Below are 18029 nucleotides of genomic sequence, written 5' to 3' on the forward strand. Positions count from 1 at the left end.
CACACGCTCCTCCCTGGCTGGGCTGGGCAAGAATGGTTGTTTGCTGGTTCTGTTTCCGTTCAGTCTTTCACGAGACGTGCTTATGCGGCGCTGCGTAGACAGAGAAGCCAATCAACCAAGCCCGTTATCAAGAAAGTTTAGATGCTGTCGTTTTTACAGTTTGGGATTCTTCTTTTCCCCAAAATTCCCAAACAGTTCCCAGAGGTACTATTTTTAATGCCCATATCATGGCCCATTATGTGGGCATGCCATATTTATTTAGCCTCTCACTTGTAAATGTTTAGGCTCTTTCCAATTTTTGCTCTTAGAATAGGATAGCATTCTTGTACATAAATCTCTCTGCATACATCTACATTTTTAAAGGTAAATTCCTAGAAATGAAATTAGTCATAGGAGATTAACATTTTAAAATCTCTGCTGTGTACTCTGCCATATTGCTTTCGGAAGAGATTCTATTAACTTCATTTTTTTTTTTTTTTTTTTCTTTTTTGAGGCGGCGTTTTTCTCTTGTTGCCCAGGCTGGAGTGCAGTGGCATGACCTCGGCTCACTGCAGCTTCCGCCTCCCAAGTTCAAAAGATTCTCCTGCCTCAACCTCCGGAGTAGCGGGGATTACAGGCGCCCACCACCATGCCCAGCTAATTTTTGTGTTTTTAGTAGAGACAGGATTTCGCCCTATTGGCCAGGCTGGTCTCAAACTCCTGACCTCAGGTGATCCACCCCACCTGCCTTGGCCTCCCAAAGTGCTGGGATTATAGGCACGAGCCACCGCGCCCGGCCAGCTTACATTCTGTCTTATAGTACATTATTTACTGTCTTTGTCAACATGTTTGGTATTATCAGTATAAAATTTCTCTGCTAATTTGACATGTGCAAGTCTCTAATCTTTTAAGGAATGTGTTTATTGGCTAGCTGGCTTCTTGGAATTGATTTTTATGTCTTTGGCCCATTTTCTTTTGTTGGCCATAATTTTAGTCATTTGTTCTTTTATCCAACAAATAATAGGCATTTCATATTTACATTCATATTTCTGCAAATATTTTGGCTAGTTTTGAAACTGTCTTTTAATTTTGCTTATGGCATTAATTCTTGCCAGTAGAAGTTTTCAAATTCATGTACTCAAGGCTGTCCAGTTCTTTTGATGCTGTTCTTTACGCTTAAAATTGCACTTTTCCTCTTGAGTCGAGCTCTTCCCCTGCGGTTAATGGCCTTGTCATTGGTTGGCTTCTTGTTTTCTTCTCTCTGTTCCATCTGGAATCTGTGAGCAATGTGTTATCAATTGCAGCAAGTATTTATTGAAATCATTATTCATTCCACAAACATTATCGGGTGTCCGCCAGGTCCCAGCACTCTGCTGGTGCTAAGGTTAGAAAGGGAAATGAAAGGAGCCCCTGCCCCCAGGTGCTGACAGGGATACCCCTTTGCCCCCCTCCTAATACGGGAGTGTTCTGTTCATGAGCTCCAGGAAGCAGGCGGCTCCGCCACGCACGTCTCCCCAACTCCACTCGACAGCAGCTCCTCCACGCACCTCCCCCACCCGCTCTACCCGATGGGGGCTCCTCCACGCACTTCCCCTGGACCAACTCCACCCGACATCAGCTCTTCCAAGCACATCCCCCCACCCACTCCACCCGACGGCAGCTACTCCACGCACCTCCTGCCAACTCCACCTGACAGCAGCTCCTCCACACACCTCCCGCCAACTCCACCCGACGGCAGCTCCTCCATGCACCTCCCCCACCCGCTCTACCCAACGACAGCGGCTCCTCCACGCACTTCCCCTGGACAAACTGCACCCGACATCAGCTCCTCCAAGCACGTCCCCCCACCCACTCCACCCAACGGCAGCTCCTCCACACACCCCCCACCCACTCCACCCGACGGCAGCTCCTCCACACACCTCCCACCAACTCCACCCGACATCAGCTACTCCACGCACCTCCCCCCACCCACTCCACCCGACGGCAGCTCCTCCACACACCTCCCCCCACAAACTCCACCCGACAGCAGCTCCTCCACGCACTTCCCCCCCACCCACTCCACCCGACGGCAGCTTGGCAGGAAGACAGTCTTTACTTTTCAGCAGGGATGGGGCTGGTACCTTATTGCACCCACCCTAGCCAAGGGATCAGCCAGTCATGCCGTGGGCCTCGCCTCCTGAAAGCACACCTCCTCCCCAAACCCAGGGACATGCCCTGCAGGAGGCCAGGAGGTCTAGCCGGTGAGGGCTGCTCTTCCTGCAACTGAGCTGCCTGTCTGAGTGATCCGTGAACGCACAGGGGCTACACTGCACGTTCAAGGATGCCCTGTCCTCGAAACCACAGCCCCACTGGGAAGGCGGCCCCAGTGCAAGGTTAGGCTACGGGGAAGGGCGAAGAGCCTTCCCACGGGAGCCGGGCCCGAAGCAGGTGGCCTGCGTGGTGGGTGGTGGGCAGAGATCCCAGCCCTAGAGACTGGGCACGCCCGCACAGCCAGACCCACTGGGGAATGGGCAGGCGCCTTGATGCTGTCATGTTTGAGGGAGGACTCTCAGGCTGCACCCCCAGTCGTCTCAACGCCATTCCTCTACGGGCAGCGCTTCCACATGCAGCCCTCTCTTCCCGGGTGATGGGAGCTCTTGGGTTGCTGTAGGCTGCGAAGATGTCCAGGAAACCTGAGCTCTGTTCTCTGCCTTCCCTCTGGGCTGCAGTGACATGTCTGTCTCCATGCCTGCACCTCTCATTCTGCTGCCTCAGTGTTAGTTCCCTGTGGGTCACCCCCAGCATAGGACATCATGCCCTAAGACCAACCCATCTTTACTCCCTTCAGCACTGCCCCCTTTCTCCGTCTCCTCTCCTTAGGTTGTCTCATGACCCATTTTGTCCAGCATTTATTCCGTCCCCTCTGCTCTTGCCTTGGGTCCTCAAGACCACCCACACAGCTGGTGATTTGCTGCCTGAGCTAGTCGTGCTCTCGGCTGAGATTTCTGACAGGACACAGCAAGGCTGCACAGGGGGCTCAGCAAAGGAGAAACGTCTCCGCGCAGGTTGCTGTGCCTCTCCCGCAGTGCGGGTCGCCTGGAGTGCACCCTCTCTGCTCCCACAAATGCAGCAGCACAGGCCTGCGGTTCCTGCCCCGCAAACTTGAGTCCTGAGACCCAGAGTGTAGTGGTTTTGATGCAGTGCAGGCGTTCTCTGCCTGGCAACCTGAATTCCAGACTCACAGAAGGAAAGCCAGTATTTGCCATAAATCTTGTTATTTGTACACGTGGTCTAGGCCAACTGGTACGGAGGCATGACCTTATCACTTAGGGACATTTCAGGAGCCACAGTCCCAGACACCTGCCAAGGGCCAGGCGCGCAGGCTGCCCCTCCTGAAGCTGGATGCCTCAGGCCTGCTGTGCTCAGAGGCCGCACCTGCAGGAGCCCTGACCAGCTGTGTTCCTCCTGCAGCATCGTCTGTGTCGGCGGAGACGGCATGTTCAGCGAGGTGCTGCACGGTCTGATTGGGAGGACACAGAGGAGCGCCGGGGTCGACCAGAACCACCCCCGGGCCGTGCTGGTCCCCAGCAGCCTCCGGATCGGAATCATTCCCGCGGGTACGGAGCCGGCCTGGCGTTCTCTGTTCTCTTCATCCCCGTCCTTAGGAATTGTTCTGCACAAGCAGCCACCTCGGACACTTAACCCAATTATACTTAGTTAGGTTCGTACAGATTTCCTACCATTAGGGCCACTCTTGGGGCGACATCGTTGAGAGTATGACCCCAATGAAGTAGACACTTGTGGAAAATTGCCTGACTCCCCCGAAGGCTGCTTCTCGCAAGGCAGGAGAATCCTGCCACCAGGGGCGCATCCTGGAGTGGGGAAGCCCCCGGTGCCCAGAGCAGGTAGGTAGGTCGGCAGGGGTGCGTTCTGGAAGAAGTGACTTCTGGACCTGAAGGAACTGGGAGTTTGGGTGGGTGTGAGCAGACGGAATCAGGCTGGGGAGTTGGGAGGAGACTGAGCAGGAAAGGTTGGGGCGGAACCAAGGGCAGGTCCTGGTTAAGCCTGGGAGCAGCTGGGCTGTGTCCTGAAGTGCTGGTTTGGCTTGGTCCATTCAACATCCTTCTGTGAAGCACATCCTTCTGTGATTGTTCTTTGAAAAATCACACTGTTAAGCTGAGTCAAGGTGAGGGCCTGAGTGTGGTGAGTTGCAGGCTTTACGAATGACCTGCCAGGGGACGAGGTGCCTCTGTCCTCTCTGGCCTTGTGTCTGGCCCCGAGGGTGGCGGCACAGTGCATACTTTCACTCTGGTCACTGCTCTGGGACATGAGCACCACAGTCATTCCCATTTTATGAATGAAAACAGGAGGCACTGGGGGTGAGGTCACAAGGTCACCAGATGGGAGCCAGAGTTGGAGGCTTAGAGCCCACTTTGCTGCAAAGCAAGGGGAAAGGCCAGCCCTCACAAGGGACAGAGTCCCCGAGCCACCTTCTCTGTGTGTGCTGTTCTCAACTCTAACCTGCCTCCAACAGGTGACATTGTGGGCCAGTGTTTACTTGAAGGAGTCGTCCTTTGAACTTAAGCCGTTACTCCTTAATGACAGAGCTTGTGAATAACGGTGTGAGGCAAAGTGTTGCCCATAGATGGTGACATTGCGGATGTTTTCAATATCAAGATTCATTTTTAGGGGGATTTGTGTTAGCGTAATATCTCATGAATTACTAATAATTGTTAGCAACAAGTTGACGAAGGTCACGGTTTTAAGCATATAGGAAAGGGATGATCGTCTGGTGAGGACCCCTTCCCTTTGGCTATTGGGGAAGGTGGGATGCGGTTATTTGTAGAGAAGAATTTTTCGTAATATCGCCTGATGAGTTTTAGAAGAATGCCGCTCGCCTGAGAAGAGTCCTGTCTGATAAGAACAGTCCGGCTTCTGGCTGGGAGACACGAAGGGGAGAAATCGTTCTTTAGAAATAGCTCAATACATGCATAGGAGGCTGAGGCAGGAGACTCGCTTGAACCCGAGAGGCGGAGGTTGCCATGAGCCGAGATCACGCCACTGCACTCCAGCCTGGGTGACAGAGCGAGACTCCGTCTCAAAAAAAAGAAATAGCTCAATAGAGAAAAAGCTCTCAGCACCCCCTTCTCATAACAAGTCTCTCAGTTAAACCAAAGCATTGTGGAAATGTCCCGCTGGATCTCGGCGGAGCCTCTGCTGGATTTCTTCGCATCCTTCTCAGGCCTCGTGTGTGCCACCGACCTCTCGGTTCCTGCCAGGCAGTGAGGAGTGGGGAGAGCAGAAGAGCTGGCCAGAGCGGATGGCTCAGGAGGGCCCCTGGGCCCTGGCTGATGTCTGTCTTCCCCGAAGGTGGGGCGCTGGCTTTCAGTGGTGTGTCCTCAGTGGGGCACCCAACCCTGGCACCGAGAGGCTCTCTTAGATGTCTGTTGAAAGACTGAGCACAGCTGTGTCAGGTCGAGCTCTATGTTCACACACATGCTCCAGGCTCCCGAAGGTGAGAGATCACGGCTTGTCTTTTTGTTTGAGACTGGGTCTCACTCTGTCACCTAGTTTGGAGTGTACTGGCGTGATCGAGTGCACTGGAGCCTAGACTGCCCCAGGCTCAAGTGATCCTCTTGCCTCAGCCTCCCAAGTAGCTAGGACCACAGGCGTGCACCACCACACTCGGCTCATTTTTTTTCACATTTTTGTAGAGATGGGGTTTTGCCATGTTGCCCAGGCTGGTCTCAAACTCCTGGACTCAAATGATCCACCAGCCTCTGCCTCCCAAAGTGCTGGGATTACAGGCGTGCACCACCATGCCTGGCCAGTCACCACTTGTCTTGCTGGCTGGCGCCGGTTCAAGTGGCCTTCCAGTTCTTCGTGTTTGTTTGTTTGTTTGTTTGTTTGAATCAGTCTCACCCTGTCGTCCAGGCTGGAGTGCAGTGGTGCTATCTCGGCCCACTGCAACCTCTGCCTCCTGGGCTTAAGCGAGTCTCCTGCCTCAGCCTCCTGAGTAGCTGAGACTACAAGTGTGTACCACCATGCCTGTCTAATTTTGTATTTTTAGTAGAGACAGGGTTTTGCTATATTGGCCAGGGTGGTCTCAAACTCCTGACGTCAAGTGATCTGCCTGCCTTGGCCTCCCAAGGTACTGGGATTACAGGCATGAGCCACCGCACCCAGCCCGTTCTGATTCTTTGAATGACCCAGACAACCAAAGTTGTCGGCCTTGCACTGTGTCTCCCTAAGGCCACGCGTGCCTGAGTGAGATCAAGGCTCCATCTCCTGCCATCTTCATCCCAGGCCCTCACTCCATCCTTCTTTCCATACTCTCTCTGCATCTTCCACACTCATGAAGGACCCTGACCCCTTCACATGTGTGGCTCTCAGAGGCTCCAGGTCATCATTTCCTTGTGGACATCCCTTGACGTGGAGTCTCTGGGCCCACTTAATTCTCCCATGAAGGCCACCCACGGGGCTGGGAGGGGGAGTTTTCCTGAGCCTGGCGCAGCCTGGAGGTTTGTCTGTGGTTTAACTTTTATCCCATCTGATAGGCTGAGTATGCTGCCTTATTCACTATCTTTATTTACTCTGTTTATTTGTATTTCTTTCATTATGCATGAGGCCACACTGTTTTCACAGATCCTCTTGCTGTTTGCATTGTGTGCTTTTGTAAACTTCCTTTCCCTTGCTTGCTTCCATGCGGAAGCAAGAGGGCATTGTCACTTTTTTTTTTTTTTTTTTTTGAGATAGAGTCTTGCTCTTTTACCCAGGCTGAAGTGCAGTGGCATGATCTCAGCTCACTGCAACCTCCACCTCCCAGGTTCAAGCAATTCTCCTGCCTCAGCCTCCCCAGTAGCTGCGATTACAGGCGCCTGCCATTGTGCCCGGCTAATTTTTATATTTTTAGTAGAGACAGGGTTTCACCATGTTGGCCAGGCTAGTCTTGAACTCCTGACCTCGTGATCTGCCCACCTCGGCCTCCCAAAGTGCTGGGATTACAGGCGTGAGCCACCATGCCCGGCCTGTCACTTTCTAATTGTCCGTAACATTGTTTATATGTTATTTGCCCTTCATTGGTTTTTGTGTCTTACAACTCTTTTCCAAATTAGGTTTTGGTCTTTTAACTTTGTATGTGGTGCACTCTGGATTCCATGAATTCTGTTTTTCTGCATTCTCATCTATGCTGTATGGTTCTTACCTTGTTTGCAAGAAACCTGTCTTTTGTCGCCATTTGCCAGTGGCAGCACTAAGCCCTAAAACCCTCAGCTCTTAAAATTCGAAACGACCTCAGGAGCTGAGACCTGCGGCTCCGGAGTGCTCGTGGGGATGCAGGCTGCACTTCGCCATGGTCAGGGTGGAGGTACCGCTGTGTGCCCTGCCCTGTGGTCCGGGTGGGGGTACTGCTGTGTGCCCTGCCCTCCTCTAGACCTTGGCTGTGGCCTCTGCCCCAGGAGAGGATGGCAGGCACCCCACCAAATGTGGGCATAAAAGCCTTTCCCAGGGTGGGTGCACAGTGTAGCAAACGCCACTAGGGGGAGGGCTCGGGGGGAGGGTGTCTTTGTGGCCCCTTTCCATGGGTGCCCAGGAGGCCTTTCTGAGAGGTGACAGGTGAGGGGCCTAGGCCTGGAGTCAGCTGGTGCAGAGGGCAGCAGGTGGGGGGAGCTGGGGGTGTTCGGGACAAGGAAGCCAGTGTGGCTGGGGGTGGGGAGGGAGGGGCCCGGCAGGGAGATGCCGAGTTCCACTCTGCCATGCAGGAGTTCTTGGAGGCGGTGGTTCCGCAGCGGGTGGCGTCTGACTCTGCTCTGATACCGCTCTCTGCATTTGGTCCTAAGAGCACATGGGCCTCGGTGAGAATGCCTTTGGCTTGGACGGCAGGGGGGTCTGAGTCTCCGGGGTGTAGCTGGTGGGGGGCTGTGTGGAGTCTCTGAGCCGCAGCATCGCCTCGCGTGGAGGAGTAAGGGTGAGGGAGGCACCCAAGGGTGACCCTGTAACGGTCGCCATGGCAACCCGAGGACTAGCCTGGAGGCACAAGAGTTGTGAGTAAGACCTGACAGCCACAGACCCTATGGGGGAGGCCGCCTGGACGTGCACAGCCAGTGGTGGCAGTAGGTACCTGAACTCACTCATGCTCCAGGGTTCCAGCCCCTAGAAGGTGCAGAGGTCACTGCTTGTCTTGCTGGCTGGGGGCAGGAGGGGCAGGTGGGGGTTGGGGTCCTGGGATCCCAGGTGTTGAGCTGCTTCCAGGACAGATGTCACTGGAGCATCTGAAGGGCGTGGCTCCAGCTGCTTTGCGACCTGATCTAGCATGTTCTATCTTCCAAGTCTCTTCCACATACGTATTCATATTAGCACATCTGTAGGAAGAAGAGACCGCCATTCATTCGGTCCTGTTAGCCTGTGACTGCATCTGCTGCTCGTAACTTCAGCCAGCATTGCCTGCTAATGACCTGAGGCACAGAGAGGCTCAAGGAGATGACGCGCGTGTGCTGGGAGCAACCTCCCTGGAGCCTGGTCCTTCCCGTGTGAATGGGAGCGTTTGGTTGGTCGTTACTCGGGTGGCAGCAGTGCTGGCCGGGTGGATGAGGAACTGCTGTACTCAGCTGTGTGGGGAATGCTGAGGGCCAGCATAGCTACTCCCACAGGCGTGGGTGGTCACTGTGGATGCAGAGCATTCTTTTGAGCTTGGTCCTCAGAGGGAAGGCCGTGTGATCAGCTGGGGCAGCTGCAACTTGCCTTTCATCTGAGCCGGTGAAGCCCAGGATAAAAATACGCGTAAACTGCAGCCGGCCCGTCCACGGCGAATGTCAGACTGAAGCAGGGACCCGAGCTGCCTGTCCTAGTATTAAGATCTCAAGTGATGGCCGTATGTGACCTTCGCCGCATCCAGCCGCTTCAAAAGTTTACGAGGGCCAGGTGCGGTGGGTGGCTCACACCTGTAATCCCAGCACTTTGGGAGGCCAAGGCGGGCGGATCACAAGGTCAGGAGTTTGAGACCAGCCATCATGGTGAAACCCCGTCTCTACTAAGAATACAAAAATTATCTGGGTGTGGTGGCGCATGCCTGTAATCCCAGCTCCTCAGGAGGCTGAGGCAGGATAATTGCTTGAACCTGGGAGGCGGAGGTTGCAGTGAGCTGAGATCACACCACTGCACTCCAGCCTGGGCCACAGAGTGAGACTCCATCTCAGAAAAAAAAAAAAAAAAAAGTTATGGCTATAATCTTAAACGTTCATTTATACTTTTTGTTTGTTTACTTTTTGGCTCCTTTTTTTTTTTTAATTTTTTTGAGACGAAGTCTCACTCTGTTGCCCAGGCTGGAGTGCAGTGGTGTGATCTTGACTCACTGCAGCCTTTGCCTCCCAAGATCAAATGATTCTCCTGCTTCAGCCTCCCGAGGAGCTGGGATTACAGATGCATGCTACCACTCCTGGCTAATTTTTGTATTTTTAGTAGAGTCGGAGTTTCACCATGTTGGCCAGGCTGGTCTCGATCTCCTGACCTCAAGTCATCCACCCACCTCGGCCTCTCAAAGTGCTGGGATTACAGGCGTGAGCCACTGCCCAACCCAATCTCGATATTCTTGAGGAATCAACGCTAGTATTTTCCACATTCATTTTGTAGGTAAATTCTATTTATTCGTTAGTGTTGACTCTAGGGCCATGGAAGGAAAGGAGTGAGGTACCACTCACTGAATTGGGAGGCGATTACAATTCTCAGTTACTCTGATGATATTGAAGACCTTCTTTTTCCCTTTACAGGGTCAACAGACTGCGTGTGTTACTCCACGGTGGGCACCAGTGACGCAGAAACCTCAGCATTGCACATTGTTGTTGGTAAGCCCCTCCTCTGCACGTGCGCACGGTGGCAGCCAGGCCTCCTGTGCCCCAGGCCTGTCCCCGTCGCGCGTTCCAGCCGCTGCCGTCCTGTTCTGGAACGTGGGTCATGCTGTGTCCCCTGCTCTGCTCGCTGCCCTGTGATCCCACTCAGCACCCAGCTCTGAGGCCATCTTGTCAGGACGGCCATCCTGGGGGCAGGCCCAGTGTGGGCCGAGTTCTTTCCCACAGAATCCACCGCATGTGCGATGCCCTCACTCAGCTCACCTGACTCTTGCTCAGTTCCTCTTCCAGAGGCTGCTGCCCGGAGGCTGGGAAGCCGCCCACATCCTGCGGTGGTGCCCATGGCAGTGGGCGTGGGCAGCTGTGCCTGGGCTGCCGGATGTGGAACGCATGCCTTTGTGAGGCCTGGAGGCTTCAGTCCAGGACGCAGAGCCCTGGTCAGGAAGAGCAAAAGGGGCTTCCCATGGCACTCAGCACGGTGGGCTCTGGCAGGACAGATCTTTAGTGCCATCGCCTGTTCCTCATCCCAGTAGACAGGTCACAGAAATTGTGTATTTTATTTTATTTTATTTTATTTTATTTTATTTTTTTTTGAGACGGAGTCTGGCTCTGTCGCCCAGGCTGGAGTGCAGTGGCCGGATCTCAGCTCACTGCAAGCTCCGCCTCCTGGGTTTACGCCATTCTCCTGCCTCAGCCTCCTGAGTAGCTGGGACTACAGGCGCCCGCCACCTCGCCCGGCTAGTTTTTTGTATTTTTTAGTAGAGACGGGGTTTCACCGTGTTAGCCAGGATGGTCTCAATCTCCTGACCTCGTGATCCGCCCGTCTCAGCCTCCCAAAGTGCTGGGATTACAGGCTTGAGCCACTGCGCCCGGCCGAAATTGTGTATTTTAAAATAGCCAGTTAGAATTTTTATTTATTTTTATTTTTATTTTTTTTGTGAGACAGAGTTTCCCAGTTGTCGCCCAGGCTGGAGTGCAATGGCGGTATCTTGGCTCACTGCAACTTCCGCTTCCCAGGTTCAAGCAATTCTCCTGCGTCAGCCTCTCGAGTAGCTGGGATTACAGGCTCCCACCACCACATTCAGCTCATTTTGTACTTTTGGTAGGGATGGGGTTTCGTCATATTGGTCAGGCTGGTCTCGAACTCCTGACCTCAGGTGATCCACCTGCCTCGGCCTTCCAAAGTGCTGGGATTACAGGCGTGAGCCACAGCGCCCAGTCAGAATTTTTTTTTCTTTGAGACAGGGTCTTACTCTGTCACCCAGGCTGGAGTACAGTGGCATGATTTTGACTCACTGCAGCCTCGACCTCCAGAAATCAAGCGTTCCTCCCACCTCAGTCTCCTAAGTAGCTGGGATTACAGAAGTGCATCACTACACCTGGCCAATTTTTGTGGTTTTTTGTAGAGACGGGTTCTCCCTGTGTCTCAAACTCCTGGGGTCAAGTGATCCTCTCACCTTGGCCTCCCAAAGTGCTGGGATTATAGGTGTGAGTCACTGTGCCCGGCCTACTTCTGATTTTACGTTTTATTTTATTTTATTCTATTTTACTTTATTTTACTTTGAGACAGAGTTTCGCTCTTATTGCCCAGGCTAGAGTGCAGTGGCGTGATCTTGGCTCACTGCAACCTCTACCTCCCGGGTTCAAGCGATTCTCCTGCCTCAGCCTCCCAAGTAGCTGAGATTACCGGCGTCTGCCACCATGCCCAGCTCATTTTGTATTTTTAGTAGAGACAGGGTTTCACCATGTTGGCCAGGCTGGTCTCGAACTCCTGACCTCAGGTGATCCACCCACCTCAGCCTCCCAAAGTGCTGGGATTACAGGTGCGAGCCACCGCACCTGGCCTATTTTATTTATTTTTTGACACAGAGTCTCACTCCGTGGCCCAGGCTGGAGTACAGTGGCGTGATCTCGGCTCACTGCAACCTCCGCCTCCCAGGTTCAAGTGATTCTCCTGCCTCAGCCTCCCCACTAGCTGGGATTACAGGCACATGCCACCATGCCTGGCTAATTTATGTATTTTTAGTAGAGACAAGGTTTCACCATTTTGGCCAGGCTGGTCTGGAACTCCTGACCTCAGGTGATCTGCCTGCCTCAGCCTCCCCAAGTGCTGGGATTACAGGTGTGAACCACTGCGCTTGGCTTGATTTTGTGTTTTAAAATGCCATGTGCTTTTTCTTCATTCTCAAACCACCATCCTTTCAGTTAATGACATTTCATGAGCCTCATGGATATGCTCTTGTTCAGTCCCCACAGGACAGCTCCCCAACCTGTTTTAGAAATTTGAGTGAAGTTCAGCCATTTGAATAAAAAATATGGCATCCAATACCCCAAGAGAGAGAATCCTTGCATTGAATGCCTTGTGTTTGTTTCACACTTTTTAAACATAACTCCCGTGTTTGCAAAGTGCTGTTGAAGGGGATGGAGTGGATGGGGCGGGGCCAGAGTGGGCTGTCTTCCCTCATGGCTGTTCTCTCCCACAGGGGACTCGCTGGCCATGGATGTGTCCTCCGTCCACCACAACAGCACACTCCTCCGCTACTCCGTGTCCCTGCTGGGCTATGGCTTCTACGGGGACATCATCAAGGACAGTGAGAAGAAACGATGGTTGGGTCTTGCCAGATACGACTTTTCAGGTAACTCAGAATCATGCAGACTCGCCCCGCATTGGTCGTGCCTCTGCTGCCTTCACAGACGTTACCTGACTGAATCTACGAAGCACCGTCAGAGGTGGGCCCCCACCTGCTTACACACGGGAAGCTAAGGGCCTCATGAAATGTGCCGTGGCCAGAACGTGGCGGGGTCTGGACTGGAACCTGGATTGCTCTGAACCAGATCCTGCCCCCTGGACCCAGGCGTAAGCCACAGAATAGACACCATGACAGATGAAGTTCACTCCAGAGCCCCAGATGCTGGAACCCCGAGACGCCAGGCCACCAGCCTCTCACATCTGGTAGGCAGGTGACAGAGGCTGCCCCACACAGGTCAAGTGGAAGTGTTAACTGGAAAAAAATAGTTTTTTTAAATATATTTTAAAAATTTTGGCTGGGCGCAGTGGCTCAAGCCTGTAATCCCAGCACTTTGGGAGGCCGAGACGGGCGGATCACAAGGTCAGGAGATCGATACCATCCTGGCTAATACGGTGAAACCCCGTCTCTACTAAAAAATGCAAAAAACTAGCTGGGCAAAGTGGCGGGCGCCTATAGTCCCAGCTACTCGGGAGGCTGAGGCAGGAGAATGGCGTAAACCTGGGAGGCGGAGCTTGCAGTGAGCTGAGATCCGGCCACTGCGCTCCAGCCCGGGCGACAGAACGAGACTCCGTCTCAAAAAAAAAAAAAATTTTTGTTTGAGACACAGCCTCCCTCTGTCACTCAGGCTGGAGTGCAGTGGCCGGATCTCAGCTCACTGCAGCCTTAATCTCCCGGGCTCGAGCGATTCTCCCACCTCAGCCTCCCAAGTAATTGGGACTACAGGCACACGCCACCTTGACCAGCTAATTTTTTTGTTTTTGGTATATTTTTGTAGAGACAGGGTTTTGCCCTGTTGCCCAGGCTGGTCTCAAACTCCTGAGCTCAAGCAATCTGCCCACCTCGGCCTCCAAAAGTGCTGGGATTATAACCGTAAGCTACCACGCCCGACTTGGAAAACAATAGTTTTATAATCACTGTGAGCTTATTAGTCAAAGTGGCAAGAACTTTGTGCAGAAATTCAGCCTGGGATATCTGTGCGGAAGCTTGTCCGTAACTTCAGGTGCAAGTATCCTTTACTTCATTCAATGAGGTTTCGTGGTTTTGTTGGAGTTACACCATAGCTAGCCACGTAAGTGAAATACACTCACCAGCACGTATTTACTGAGCCCCTGCTTTATGCCGGGCCTGGTTTTTGATGCAGGGACGTGTCCATGAAAAAAACAGGCAAGATTCTGCCTTCCTACGGCTAGGCCGCGGCGGGCACAGAGAAGGACGAGTGTGAGCGAATGCCACACTGCGCTCCCGAAGCCCAAAAGCTTTCATTCTGCACAGTGTTCTTCTCGCCCCAGCAGGTACTCCTGCATCACTGAGAAAACAGGCACAGACAGGTTGCCCTTATCCTGCCTCACTCTTCCTTGAGCCCAGGGATCCTCAGACTGTGGTGGGCACCAGCATCCTCTGGAGGGCTTGGAAGAACCCAGAGCATCCAACATGGCAGGTCCGGGCGGGCCTCGGAACACAAAGGTCCTCCAGGCTCCCGGGGCTGCTGCTGGGGCCTCGTGCCAGATGGTGGTAACCTGTTGCCCAACCACAGAGCTTAGAATGAACCAGAAATGAACGCTGGTTTGAGCTCAGACTATGTAAGAGTTGCAGTCTGCACGCGTCAGGCAGTGGGTGCAACATCAGCAGCTTTTAAATGCTGGAAAAGGAGAACTTTAAAAATACATAGAATTAGCCAGGGGCAGTGGCTCACGCCTGTCATCCCAGCACTTTGGGAGGTCGAGGCAGGTGGATCACCTGAGGTCAGGAGTTCAAGACCAGCCTGGCCAACATGGTGAAACCTTGTCTCCACTAAAAATACAAAACAAGCCAGGCATGGTGGTGGCGCCTATAGTCCCAGCTCCTCAGGGGGCTGAGGCAGGAGAATCGCTTGAACCCAGGAGGCAGAGGCTGCAGTGAGCCGAGATCATGCCACTACACTTCAGCCTGGGCAACAGAGCGAGACTCTGTCTCAGAAAAAAGAAAAGTAGAATTTTAGCCTGGGCGACATAGGGAGACCCCATCTGGACAGAAATTAAAAACAAAATTAGCCAGGCACCCCAGTTACTCAGGATGCTGAGGCAGGAGGAGCCCTTGAGCCCAGATGGTAGAGGCCGCAGTGAGCAGAGATTGGGCCACTGCACTCCAGCTGGGGCGACAGAGCCAGACCCAGTCTCAAAAGAAAAGAAAAAAAGAAAAGAGAAGAGAAAAGAAGATGTAGACCGTGAGGTGTGCCATTCTCACTGCTCAGTTGACTTTCCCGGCTCTTTACAGTTCGCTTTCAGATACATCTGTATCAAATTAAATCGAGTAATTCCTAATACTGAAATCTTAACCCTTTTCATATGAGAGAAAGAAATAGTAATTTGGCAAACTTTACGAAGCTTAAAAAGATCTAACGAAATTAAAAAACTAGTGTGGCTTGAAAATTAAAACCTAAGAAATGGAAAAGTTAGGTATTTATCTAAGGCTTATTAAGAAAGGTAATACCGAGAAAATGAGAGAAGCCGTGAGAATTTTGGGAAGCAGTTTGGGTTGTGCCATTCGCCCAACTGCCCTTTGTTGAGCCCAGTGTGGCTCTGCCCAGCAAGGCCCCTGGGACGCCCCCTCCCTGTCCCTGCCTGCTGGGGTGGGGTGGCAGGCAGCCCCCTGCATGCCTGGCCCTCCCTTGGCCCTCAGCCCATCACCGCAGGCAGTGGCTGCAGCTCTGTCCCTCCCACCAGGATGAGAGCCCCAAGGCAGGAGAGGCCTCCCGGGTCTCGGGATCCCCATCCCGGCCACAGGGCCTGAGATGCTTTCAAGAAGGCGGGTTTGGGTTCAGTGGCTGTGAGGCGGAAAGCGTCTGGCTGTTCTGGGGCAGTACAGAGGGCCCTGAAGGAGAATGAGCCTGTGGAAATGACATACTCTGTTAAGCCAAGTGGAGTTTTAGGTGCCGGTAGGACATCTGGGGACCCATCTAGGGGCAGACAGAACCCGGGACATCAGAAGCCAGTGAGGCGTCACCCTGGAGGCTGCATCTGGGTGATGAGGCCGCTGCCCCCCAGCGCCCTGCACTTGAGCGGGGAGCTGGCTTGGAAGGTTGCTGACTGGTGGGTCGGCCTCCTCCCAGGGCCATGGACACGATGTCCTCGTGGGACCCCCATGGGAGGAGCAGGGAGAGAGGCCAGAGCCACCATGCGGGGAGGCGGAGCTGCAGCCTGGAAGGGCCCGCCTACTGAGTGCATTCCAGGTACCTGGCCCCTGCCAGGTCCAAGACCCACAGGCAGGGCTGTCCTGGGGACAGTTGGGAGCTGAGTTTCAGGCACAGATGTCCTGGGAGCCAGACTGCTCTTGCCGGCAGCTTCCCCGACCCTGGGCGGTGCACACTGGCTGCGGGCTTGCCGTCTGCGGGCGGGGATGTGTGGGGAGGATGGAGGCCTCTGTATGTTGGGGTAAGGTTGGGGGTGGGCTCCCTGCAGGCTGTCACTGCCACCCCAGATGTCATACAGGGCAGCACCAGCCCCAGCATCAGACAGGGAGGAATGATGTCGCCCTGAGACACTCAGGACACGGCCAGGTTCCTGGTGTGGCCTACGGCGCCCCAGGGCCCCCCTCCTGCATCCTGCCCAGTCCCTGCTATCCTGCTGGGTGGTGTTTCGCAGACAGCCCTGGGTGCCAGGCTGCAGGCAGCCCATGGACAGCACACACATTTGCCTGGAGGGCGGCCCCAGACTTTGGGTGGCAGCGGCCCTGGCCTCTGTCCTGAGCTCTTTAGGATGTCACAGGGGCTGTGGCTGACCCCAGTGGGGGCCACGCCCTGGGGCAGGTGGGGGCATCGCCAACCCTCATGAAGGGATGGAGGGGATGACCCTGAGCCACTGGAGCCCACAGGCCACATCATCGAGGCTACACGGGGTGGCTGATGGCAAAGGCCCTGCTTTGCTGGCGTCGACAGTGGCCAGAGCCCTGACTGTCCCAGCATCAGTGGGTGTCAGAAGGCGCCAGCACCATGACTAGACGTGCTGTTATCCCGCGGGAGGGTAGAGATCCTGCCACTGCCCTCGGTGGTGACATTGCCTGAAGCAGGCCTGGCCTCTCCCTCCGGCAGATGGTTTAGGCAGATGCAGTTTCAGCAACGTTTCTGACACTGCCCAGCACAGCATCCTCACCGAGCAAGGACCCTTGTGGACGTTTTTTCTTCGCTGCACTCTGTTTCCAGGTTTAAAGACCTTTCTCTCCCACCACTGCTATGAAGGGACAGTGTCCTTCCTCCCTGCACAACACACGGTGGGATCTCCAAGGGATGGGAAACCCTGCCGGGCAGGGTAAGTGCATTTTTGTGTGTGTTTCTCTTGCAAATGACGGGAAATAAAGCAGACCGATGAGGAAGGTGAATGCGGAAGTATTTTCCAAATGTGGCGGAGGGTGCTGGATGCAGCGTGCCCAGAGACACGATGCCTGTTGATGCCCATGATGGCCTAGGCGTGCGTGGGGCTTGCTGTCACCATCTCTGTCCTCATGGCCTGCTCAGGCAGCCGCTTCTGTGCCAGGGATGAGGACTCTGGGGGACGGTCCCACACCCACTGTTGGAGTGGGGGCCGAGCACAGGGTCTGCCCCTGCTGGGGTTCCCTTTGCACCCTGCGGGGGCCTAATGGAGAAAAAATGCAGGCAGGAAAGGATGGCAGATGCCTTCTCGGTGACCGTGTGTGTGCAGGGCGCTGGTGGCAGGACTGTTGGCAGAGCTGGCTGGAGTGTGTGCTCTCAGCAGCGACCCTCCTGTCCGCACCGCTGGCTGAGACCCTCACCCATGTTAGCCCCGTGCTCCAAGGCAGGAGCCCACTCTACAGTAAGCAGAGCCCAGGCCAGGCACACCCTCAACCCCACAGGAAGGCAGGGGACCCTCAGCAAGAAGGCTTGAGCTGGCAACAAGGGCTGGTGCCAGGGGTTAGGGGGCAGAGCCAGGGCAGCCGCCCAGGGAGAGGCGATGCAAAGGGAAAGCGGCGTCCCGCCAGGGAGGGGAGGCTGAGTGGAGTCAACCACAGCTGAGAACGCTGTGCTCTCCCGGTTTGGCCAGTGCAGGCTCTGCAATGGTGTATACGTGAATGACCAAGCAGTGACCCCTCTCACCTGGTGTATCCCCGCCCCCTACCCCCACACAGTGTACTCAGTAATATCCGACCAGTGTAAATAGAACCTTAAATAAATCTAAACGTCGTTGTCCCAGGCCGCATGACCTCACTAGCGGCGCCATGGAGGGCGCCTGAATGGTCATCCCGTCTCTGCTCTGCCTGGAGCTGAGGACACGGGGCTGTGGGGACAGCTGCGCCTTTGTGAAGGACATTCACTTTGTCCTTTCAAGTCATGCAGACTTCAGAACCTCCTTCTCCTAGCTCCTTTCCTTTTTTAAGTGAAGAATTTGAGACCGTAAAATGAGAATATTTAGAGGCAGGTGCTGTTTGCGTCACTGCATTAAAGAACTCGGCGGCTGATAGCGATTTCCACCCGTGCACACACTTGTCC

The 18029-nt window shown here is 54.2% G+C and overlaps 1 protein-coding gene across 1 annotated transcript in view; it reads left to right on the forward strand.

Moving 5' to 3' along the window:
* CERK (ceramide kinase) overlaps window positions 1-18029 on the forward strand; it is a 461681-nt gene that overhangs the window by 433921 nt on the left and 9731 nt on the right. Inside the window, exons 7-10 of the mRNA XM_050805874.1 lie at window positions 3430-3575; window positions 9723-9797; window positions 12284-12436; window positions 16728-16833. Of these exons, the coding sequence (XP_050661831.1) occupies window positions 3430-3575; window positions 9723-9797; window positions 12284-12436; window positions 16728-16833 (480 nt within the window). The remainder of the gene's footprint in view (window positions 1-3429; window positions 3576-9722; window positions 9798-12283; window positions 12437-16727; window positions 16834-18029) is intronic.

The sequence above is a fragment of the Macaca thibetana genome, chromosome 10 (assembly GCF_024542745.1).
Source record: "Macaca thibetana thibetana isolate TM-01 chromosome 10, ASM2454274v1, whole genome shotgun sequence".
Lineage (NCBI taxonomy): Eukaryota > Metazoa > Chordata > Mammalia > Primates > Cercopithecidae > Macaca > Macaca thibetana.